The 10466-nt window shown below is 39.4% G+C and overlaps 1 protein-coding gene across 3 annotated transcripts in view; it reads right to left on the bottom strand.

The window, feature by feature from the left end:
• Nucleotides 1–1927: 1927 nt before the first annotated feature.
• Nucleotides 1928–10466, bottom strand: part of rusc1 (RUN and SH3 domain containing 1) — a 15933-nt gene continuing 7394 nt past the window's right edge. The window contains exons 3-13 of one of the 3 annotated variants that reach the window (XM_036215770.1): nucleotides 9154–9996; nucleotides 7981–8100; nucleotides 7830–7906; nucleotides 7686–7703; nucleotides 7273–7447; nucleotides 6985–7090; nucleotides 6860–6906; nucleotides 6331–6785; nucleotides 5486–5724; nucleotides 4816–4983; nucleotides 1928–3798 (exon numbers count right to left, since the gene is read on the bottom strand). In XM_036215770.1, the coding sequence (XP_036071663.1) occupies nucleotides 3633–3798; nucleotides 4816–4983; nucleotides 5486–5724; nucleotides 6331–6785; nucleotides 6860–6906; nucleotides 6985–7090; nucleotides 7273–7447; nucleotides 7686–7703; nucleotides 7830–7906; nucleotides 7981–8100; nucleotides 9154–9996 (2414 nt within the window). In that variant the 3' untranslated portion in view covers nucleotides 1928–3632. The remainder of the gene's footprint in view (nucleotides 3799–4815; nucleotides 4984–5485; nucleotides 5725–6330; nucleotides 6786–6859; nucleotides 6907–6984; nucleotides 7091–7272; nucleotides 7448–7685; nucleotides 7704–7829; nucleotides 7907–7980; nucleotides 8101–9153; nucleotides 9997–10466) is intronic. The other 2 variants (XM_024267307.2, XM_036215771.1) reach the window with 2 other exon arrangements.

Below are 10466 nucleotides of genomic sequence, written 5' to 3' on the forward strand. Positions count from 1 at the left end.
TCCCAAAAAAAAAAAAAAACAGTGTAAGGTCATCGCCATAGAATGTCAGCTCAAACTTTTTTGCTTCTGTATCCATAACAAATAAAAGCATTTTATGTCTACTAGTACAGCACTCTGCAGATTCTTCATGTATAATATCTCCTCCTTTGCTGTGATGTTAATCTGCTCGAGCTCACAGTGCTATCTAGTGGTGTTAGATTGTACACGTCAGACTGTGTTGTCCTTCATAATGACCCAGGATGAAGGACGGCGTGATCAAAAGAGGACAATTACAAGATAGGGGGAGGGCTGCGCCTCGCTCTGCCCTACAGAACATCATCCAGGGAGACATTCGGCATGAGGAGAGGACGAGCTCAAGGGTTTGTATTTACCAGTAAAAACAAGAATTAAAGCAGATAATTATGAAAAGATCTTAAAGGTGAGGCCATAATTCAAAAGAATTGGACGGAAAAATTCCAAGAAATTATAAAATAGGATAAAAAACAAATTACTTTAACCCCTTGATGCCCTATTTCCTGCTTTAAAAAAGAAAATTATATGTTTTGCTTTCAAGTGGATGCTAATTTTGCGAGCCAAAATGATATTTTTTCTTAAGCTAATTTATTTGAATTTTAGGATTTGGTTTGAAGAATCAAGAAACACAGAAGGAACGAGGAGAACAAATATCAACTGTTCTGTTTGTGTATTCATGCAGCACAGAATTAAAAACATACAAAACTTTCATTTTTGGCATACGAGGCTTACAGCTGGAAAGCATTTTTTAAACACGGTCACGCCATTGCCTTTTCCTTATTCAAGCCTAATTAAGTAATAGAAAATGCCCTGAAATTAAATTACCCGTTGAAAATACATATTTTTTTAATTTAACCTTTATTTTTCCAGGAAACACCATTGAAATTAGAGCTCTTTTTCAAGGTAGACCTTGAAAGGCCTCGTCACAAGAAAATAAATACAGTTAAATCAATAAAGTCGAACAAAAATACATTAAAAATGAACAGTAAAAGGTTAATCATTAGTAATCATGAGTGACATGTGCATACTCCTTTAAAAAGCTTTACTTTAGGAAAATTCAAGGTAATTAGATCGTAGAGTTTTAAATTTGGGATTTTCTGGCTTGTTTTGAGTCCTTAGGTTAAAAAATATCACAAGTTAAAGTTTAAAAAAAACCCGCTAATAATGTAATTTAAAATTGTGACTCCAAATGCCACATTTTATATATATATATATATATATATATATATATATTTTAGGGCTGTGAACATCAACACGTTAACATAGGATTAATCTAAACAGAGTTAATATTTAATAACGCAAATGTTCTGTTCAATCAGTTTTTTAGTGCTTTAATTTTGTTATTTTTTTGGTTTAAATTGATTAATTTCAGACGATAAAAATAAAGGAAAAAAAGGAAAACATGATTAATCGCAAAAGTCTGATTAATCTGATATATTTTTTAATTGATTGACAGAATTCATTAAAATTTTCTAAATGTACAGTCTTGTGTGTTATTTCATTTGGTGATTATTTGCAGATAATAAGAGGTCCATAAATACTTTCACAACAAAAAAAAAAAATAATAACAACGGCAATTAATCGCGATTAAATTCTTCCCAGTTTGCGATTAATTCGTTTATTTTTTTAATCAATTCCCGGCCAAAATTTTTTCTAAATTAATTTACTATATAATGTAAGCAAGGCTCTGAGACAAACAGGGAAGAACCTTCCAGTTAACCCTTTACCACCGCCGAAGCTCCAATGTTTATTTTCTATGATTTACTTTAATTACATGATAATTCCAGTAGATTCTGAAGGGGAAAGATGCTTTTCCCCTTCAAAATCTACTGGAATTATCATGTTAATGGTTGAAAAGTTACAGTATGTTACAGATTTTGTTATCTTAATTCTTAAAGACAAGTGCAGACAAACCTCGATTTGTACAGATAATTTTTATTATTTGGTGTATTTACAAACAAGCACATGCAGGAAGTGGACAGTGACTCACACTGGCAACTATATGCAACAGTATATAGGCTACATGACACACCGAAGAGAGGAGGAGGAGGAGGAAGATGTCCAGAACTCATGGTTATCCACACATATGAGCACCTCTCTGCTTTCAACACGCTCACACTGCCACGTGTGCACACTCACACTTCCTTCAGAAGGATAATTTTTGGAGCTTCCAAGCAATCACGTATGTAAAAAACTGGTTCACTAATCATTTTTTCTTCCCCTTATTTCCTATTAATATGATTTGATCGATTCTTACCGATTTACTGCTACTGAACTATAGCCGTAGTGCTAGTTATCTCATGCTTCATGGCACAACGACACAAACAAGTTTCCCTGAACTATTGCCCTGATCAGCATCAATGATCCTAATCACTCAAATGGATGATTCCTTTTTTATTATTATTATTTTTATGTGTTATTCAATGCCTTATATTTCCATCAAACTAAAATATGACAAACATTTTCACCCATATGCATAGTGAAAAAATATAAAATGCAAACTGATAAATAGATGACACAAAGAAGCACATTTTCAATATCATTACCACCAATATTTAGTTATTTCTGGACATGAATGGAAACACAAAAGAGGAGATATGAGGTGGGATTATCACATTAAAAAGGATTTAAAAGCTAGGAACGATTTTCTTAGGTTTTCGATCACAAGATTAGCTGTAGATTCAGGTTTTTTTTTGGTTTCTTCTTCAGACATGACTTACAGGTACTTTGTCATTTTAAAACTTAAAGTTAGCCTTTTTTTCTACTATTGTTCTGAATATTGGGGAGTTACCTTAAAAACATTTATGAAAATGATAATGGGTGAGTCCACTTGTACATACATAGATGGATCAATCCACCAATCAATCGCTTCAAACCTATTTCCACCTTCTGCTTTCTCCCATTCACCACCAATCATGACAATATGCATTTATATATCTATACATATATTTTATATATTTTTAAAGATGTATATATATTTATACAGGTAAATATATAGTCAGAAACACTCATGAACCAGGCGAAAAAGAATGAGAGAAGGTGAAAGGTCATTGAAACACAGATATACACAGCTACAGTTCACTACATCAACACCCAGTGTTTGAGGGGAGCTCAGGCTCACTACTCCATGTTTTCTTCCCTCGATAAACCGCTAAGTACAACATCACGGAATACAGAGCGGCTGATCTGAAAGAGCTCCGATCTGATGGAAGGAATTTGACGGGGAAAAAAAAAACATACAAAGGGATAATTCACTCATAGATCTGAGGGCTTCAAGTAGTCCATATGACTGCCGACGTAATTCATACACCACCATCTGCTGCATCCTGACAGCTCGGATTCCTCCGCTGAATGCTACCAGACTGGATTGGGATGGGAAAAATGCCCATGCGGTATTAAGAGGAGAGGGATGCAGATCGCTCTGAGGAAGCTAAAGTAGAGCAGATGGCGTGATGTACCCAACTGTAATCAAGCCTGAGTGAAATATCTCCTTTGGAGTAGTGCAGCCTTTCAACAAACTCTCCATACTCACCTAAAATATACTTATATTCTTCTTTTTTTTGTTTGTTTTCATTCATTTATTGAAGTACTGATTAAGTGCAGCAGTTGTAGTACCAGTGTCACATTATAAGGGAGGTGTAGCCGATCGGTACCAGTCCTTCTCTGTCTCCTTGGCGACAGCGAATCCAGTCCTGATCCACGCCTCCCAACACCACCAGCTCCTCCCCTTTGCAGAAGCTCAGCTCCGACCCATTTCCAGTGTGGTCGCAGAGCGCTCGAACAGACCTGAGGCAGAAGGTCAGCAATCTTTACAGCAGCCACAAGCACATATGTCTGCAGAAGAATGTAGGTGTGGATGAGTCACAATGAGGATCAGCAACACTCAGACTGGTGAGTCAAGAGTTATAGTCTTCTAAAGTTAAATACGAAAGCTATTCTAGTCTGCTGAACACCCACTGAAGCTCCAACAGGACCACATGCCCCATTTTACTATCACTTCTTTAAAACAGAGAACTTTATGCTCTATAAGTTATTAAAAAATAGGACTGTAATGAATTTACAAATACTCAATTATTTACTGATCCAGAAAAATGAGGTACAAATATTGTGATCGCTGATTAATTGTAAAAAATAAACAATGTAATTATCACTCTAAAGTGCAGAATAATGTTGGATTTTAAACTAAACAAACCAAATAAGCCACTGTCACTGAAGGTAAAACACATTTTCAAAGTAAAGTGTCGATGAAGGTTCGTATTTTCAATTAAATTAAAATAAGAGAAACATTTTATGATCAATTATGACATTAGCAAAATGTTCATCTAAAGTAGAGGCTCCAATAAAGATGAAAAAAAGGTTTATAAAACATGTCAGTTGACAACATTATTGTCAGTTTAGATAACAGGACTGTGATTGTTTATTGTTTATGTTTTTCATTGTCAAAATGTGCTTTTATGTGTTACGTTTTGTTGATTCTAATCTTTTATCAACAAAGATGTAAATTATGGTGTTTAAATACATTTTATTTTAATTTTCATACCTCTAATAAAAAGATTTACATATTGAAATTGGGGTTTGATCTTTGAATTATTGTTTTTTATTATTATTATTCCTATTTTTTTATTTTATTTTATCCTTTTTATTTTTAGTATTTATTTATTTTTTTAATTATTTTATTTTATTTATTTTAAATAATCATTTTTAATGAATCAAACCGAGTGACTCCCTTACGCTCCACCTCTCTAGTCCAGATTTGCATGTGAAGCGAAGAAGCGGCACGTGTTCTCCCACATTTATTCTTACCTGAGCGGTCTGGGTTTATCCTGCCTCTCTTGTGTGTCGGCGTCCTTCTCCGGCGTGGGTTCTCTTTCCTCCAGAGGCTCGGGGGTCCGTCGCAGCATCGGGGTGGAGCTGCTGCTCACCATTCTGGTGAAAGCTGTGACACCAGGAGCCAACCACTGAGAGGGGCGTCTGGGGGGGAAATGTAGCAACTTAAATCTTTTTTTTTTAACATTTTAGTTTTAGTTTTCTCTACAACTGATACATTACAAAACAAAAACATATATCAAACTACTTAAATCTTTTAAGCTAAATTCACAGATTGGAGCTCTTAGGATGAATACTTTAAGCTCCGTACACACCAGGTTTGTGCACGAAGCGCTAATTCTTGAACACCCAGAAAAAGGGAGGGAAATCTTTTTCTTTTTCTACAGTTTACCAGCGCACATACGCCACACAGTTTGACCTGGTTTAACTGGTAACACATGTTCAATAGCTGCAAGTTTTGTACGAAAAGCCCGGAAACAGTGGAAGAATTTTGAGCGTGGAAGCCCAAAATGCCCATTTACTTTTTCATTGGAAGTGGCCGCTTGAATGAGCGTTTCTGAGTGAACGTAGCTTTAGGCTTGAGTATTCACAGAGAAGTGATAGAACATATTACATAAGTGAGGCTGCATACAAGTCAGGAGCTGACCTGGTTGGGGCCGTGTGACCGGTTGGGCTGTTTGGGCTTTTAGATGCTCCAAAGAGTCGTCCCAGACCCCAGGGAACCTGAGCACCACCGCTAACAGGAGTGTAGTCTCCTCCGGCCAGAGCATCCGGCAGGTCGGCGTTCATCTCCTCCTTCTTCACCGACGACAGGCTTAGGTCAGCCAGGTTTTGGCTCAGCTTGCCTCCCCAGCGCATCATAGCACCCCAGCCCTGCTGAATCACCTTTGTATGAGAGCGACAACATTATTGTTTATACAACTCAATTAGTGGTGCCACAAACGATTATTTTAATAGTTGATTTATCACCAATTATTTTTTCCGATTAGTCGACTAATCGGGTCATGTGCAAACTGGATGTAAAGCACACAGCTTTAAACTAACTAAAAACTAGATATATAGCATTACCTGCAATAATGCTAGTGTGAATGCTGTAAGCTGAATTTGGCCGCTGAAGATGCTAGTGCTGATAGCTGAAGATGCTAAAATTGATAGCTAAAGTTATTGAAGCTAAAATATTAGCTAAACTCCAAAACAGCCTAAAAAACTGAAAAAAGGTTAAGCTAGCCAAAACAGCTAGCATGTAGCTGAAATATTAGCTAAACTCCAAAATAGCCTAAAAAAACCTTAATAAATGCCAAAATAGTCCAAAAAGCTAGCACAATACCATTATAACTTTCAACTTTACTACACTCTGACTCCATATAATATAAAGTAACGACTAATCGATTATTAAATTAGTCGTCAACTATTTTAATAGTCGATCAGTCGACTAATCGTGGCAGCCATAAACTCAATGGACGTTCAAAGCAACAGAGCCTCCATAAATACCTGTCCTGCCTGTTGAGTGAAGCTATCTTCATCAATATTAGGAGGAGGTAAATCTTCAATTTCCTTCTTCTGCACCCACAGCAGCTGAGGACTTGTGTGTGAGGCCTCTGCAGACGTTCCCGATTCATTATTCTCCACATCAGCCGAGGATGAGGACTTTGTATCTTTAGTTTCCGGACTTCCAAAGTCCACTCCTGAGAGGCTTTCCATGTGTCTGTAGCCCCTGGTTTTGGAGTGGCTCTGCGCAGACGGCTGGAATCCATCCTCCCTACCGGGAGGGATCTGTGGCCTGTGACCGTCTGCCTCTACGTGATGGTGCTGGAAGAGCAAGTCGACGTTAAAGGTGAGCAGGCTGAGAGGCTGCAGCACCAGGAGCAGCTCCTTGAACAGCGGCTGGCAGGCGGTAACTGACAGCCGCATAAAAGAGGTGGGGAAGTAATACGTCTCCAGAACATCTAAGTTGAAGAGAAAACGTGATTAACAACACTTAAAAGCCTGCCGCTAAACATCACAAGAGCTGGAAACCTACCACTGCAAGACTGAAGGTGAGACAACCAGAAGTCAAGATGCTTGATGCTGAAACAAAGAGCAGAGGATAAATCAAAGTTATACTGTAAAATGATGGTGCTGTAAAAGAAAATGAAGCGTTCTTACTTCAGCAGGCCGAGGATGAAAGCGTTGAATCGGTGTTTGCTTTGTTTTAGTTGGGGCAGCTCGCTGACTCGGACTTGAAGGTTGTACAGGGCTTGAGTTTTAGGAGCTTGAATAAACAGATCAAAAGGGAGAAAATTAACTTTTGATACTAAAATCCACAAACATTTCCTGATGTGTGAGAAAATGCAAGTCAGGTAGATATATTGGATTTATCCGTATCAGTCAAATCTACAAAAATGACAACATAAGCACCTTTTAGTCAAAACTTTGATGTTTTTGTCCTGATACCTGGTCTTGTTGTGGCGTTCACGAGACTCCAGGCGGAGTTGGGTCTCCTGCCTGCGATCAGATCGCTCTGGTGAGGCTTCAAGCCATCGATCAGCAGACTGTGGAGGGCCGGGCAGAGGCACTGCAGCACCAGACGACCCAGCGATGGATTTATGGTGCTGTCGCCTGATAAGGTCTGGGAAGCAGAAAAGGAGGGGGGAGGAAGCCGATGTGGCGAGGAAGAAGACATGCAGTGATTGGGAGAGTCAAAGGATGACTCAGAGGAGAGGGATGGGAAGGAAAATCAGGCGAGTGAATGAGTGTTTAGAGGGAAAGGATGAGCAAAGGAGTTGATGTAAGAGGATCAGGGGTTTTTGTTAGTTTCCAGATAACTCTATTGACTAAGAGATTAACTGTTTTGTTCTTTCTTGTACCTCTTTAACTAAAAGTGACTACGGGGATGTTAAGAGATAAAACAAAAATGAGAAAGACGAAAAAAAAAAAAGTTTAAAAGGATCGGCAGTAAATTTAAAGTAACATCTTATTTCCATCTCAAAGTAAAGCTTTCAGTAACTCACCTTCTGCACGACAGTCCGGGAGGAACTAAACTGAGCCAAGATGGCCTCCACTGCCACGCTGACCGCACTGACCAGCGCTGTGGAGAAATAAAAAAAATTGAAGAAGTTTTGACATGTTTTAACTGACAGGTAAAGAAATAAAAACTCTCACCTTTCTTTTCCTGCAGGCACTGAGAGGACAGGTCACCTCTCAGCAGATACTTCACATCCTCGCCCATCCAGAGGGCCTCGGCTTTCTGGATGGAGCCGCCAAACGAGACGCTGCGCACAGCTGACGACGGCGAAAGAAGTCATTACTGATGGCAAAAATACTGGAAAATACTCCTTCTGCAGGAGCTTGATGGATCATTACTGTAATGCTGCAGCAAATTAATTAATGTTATTAGTAGAAGTAAACAGGTGAAGCAGATGGGGCTAAAAGCAAGGAAGCAGCGCGGAAGCGAATCCTGTCAGCCTGGCTATGCAAGTGCAGAACATCTAATGTTAAAGAATAGGTGATAGATATATTTAAACAAGAAAAAACTTTTTCTTTTTTTTTTAAAGAAAACAATTCTATTTTTTTAGGTATTTTGATTATTTAATATGTGCAACAAAATTCTAAATCTTACTTTTGAAGGTTAAAAACATTTACAATGATGCTGTTTGTTGATTTTAAAGCAGTAAAAAAATTAAAAACTGGAGAAAAAAACAAATTTAGTTCAAAAGACAAATGTTTCCATAAAGATTTTTTTAAATAAGCGGGTTGAATTACATTTTTAAGGTTTAAACTAAATTATTTGGTTTAATTTGTGATTGCCACATACTTGCAATAAGCATAAGTGAAGAGGAGCTGGAATCAGTATAAACTTTCAAAGAAGTAACACACAAAAGTGCAGGTGTTGTGCACATTTTGAGGTTTATATACACAGATTGCTATAAACCTCACAAATATTTCCAACATGTATAAAATACAGACTGTATGGACCGTAGTGAAAGAGAAAACATCACAAGTTTTTTCACTTGGGCTGTGGGGAATAACATGAAAATCATGTGTCCATTTGTAAATTCCATGCACAAAAAAAGAAAGAAAACAAACACAGCAGACAAGACGGACACAAAGACAGATGGAGGAAGACAGTGATGAGAGTGACTCCTGATGCCCTGCGACTAAAAGCAGCTGTTTCCCGTCTGAAGCCCCTTGGCAGATCTAAACGGACAGATGTGTTGACCTACAGCACCTGATGTGAGAAAAATAACAGCTAAGCTAAAAAAATAAGGCCAAGAATGAGGACAGAGACGAACATGCAAGCCAGATGTAAGATGTAGTGAAAGAGAGAAATCTTACTCGCCGCGTGGGACTTTGGAGGAGCCTGGTAGAGTTTTGGGGGCAGGGGAGGTGCCCGGGGTGGGATGGGGGGGTAAAGGTTGGGATAATAGAGGGGGGCGGCTAAAGCAGGCAAGGTGTGTGAGCGGGGGAAGAGCGGGGAGCTGAGGCTCGATCCAGCTACACCTGGAGGGGGAGCTCCGCAGCGCTGGGGTGGGGAGAGCGCTCCGATGGGGGACAGGCGAGGGGGTGCACCTCGGTGAAGAGGGCAGTTCTTAGGGTGGTGGAGGTAGTAGGTGGGAAGCGGGGGCAGTTCTTTGGAGGTTCTGGCCCGAGTGCTGCTCTGATCCACTTTAGCGCGCCTCTCTGAGTACAGAGAATCCGCAGCACTCACGCTCTCGGAGTGTGTCATCATAACATCGATGTTCTTGTACGGCGTGGTGCAACCTGACGCCTCCGTGGTGCTACTAACAGGTATGCCAGACTTAGCGTCGGGACTAATGCAGCAAAGTGAGTCGAGATCAGGGAATGAGTCAGACACAAAGTCCCCTCGGTTTGTTTTGTTGCATCGATAAGCCGAGTGTGCGTTCTGCTTAAAATCATCTGTAAATTCAGAGCGGTTTGCACCGAAATCAGCCAGAGAATCACAGTTAAATCCAGAGCTTTCAACAGAGCTGAAGTCATCTCTGTGGATGCAGGGGGAGCTGGCAGCAGAAGCTCCCCGTGTCTCTTTGCCAACATGGCTGTGTGGTCTGGGATCTGCAAGCGGCTGGGAGTTACAGAAGCCAGGGCGAAAGCGGGGAAGGGACGGGTGCAGGAAATAAGGTTGGGAGGGCTGGGCAAGGGAGAGTGGGGGTGAGGAAACTGTTGAGTTCAGGGGGGCGAGGTAGAAAAACAACAACAAAAAAAAGGTTATCAGGTGTGAGGTGGAGGGGGCGGACATATGTGGGCAAGGTGAAGCAGAACAGTGGACAAAGGACGGAAACAGCCCAGTGGGATGGATTGAAGGAAAAACAACAAAAGAGTTGGAAAAAAAAAACAAACGTAGCAAAAAAATGAGAAGGAGAAAGAGATGTAGAAAATGTTAGTGTCCATCGAAAGAACAACAGAAATCATCATTATGTAACAGCATTTCTGAGCACACTTGAAAAGCTGCAGGATTGAGCTTTCAAGAGCACTAATCCAGTTTTTAGTCACAATAAAAGATTATTAACTATTGTTTGTTACACTTTGTTACATAACTTAAAAAAAATCACAATAAAATTGTTTTTCAAAACAAAAATAAACTTTTTTTAAACTTTACATGGGTTGTTATGGAAACAAATACAATTAGG

The sequence above is a fragment of the Oryzias melastigma genome, linkage group LG16 (genome assembly GCF_002922805.2).
Source record: "Oryzias melastigma strain HK-1 linkage group LG16, ASM292280v2, whole genome shotgun sequence".
In the NCBI taxonomy this organism is placed as follows: domain Eukaryota; kingdom Metazoa; phylum Chordata; class Actinopteri; order Beloniformes; family Adrianichthyidae; genus Oryzias; species Oryzias melastigma.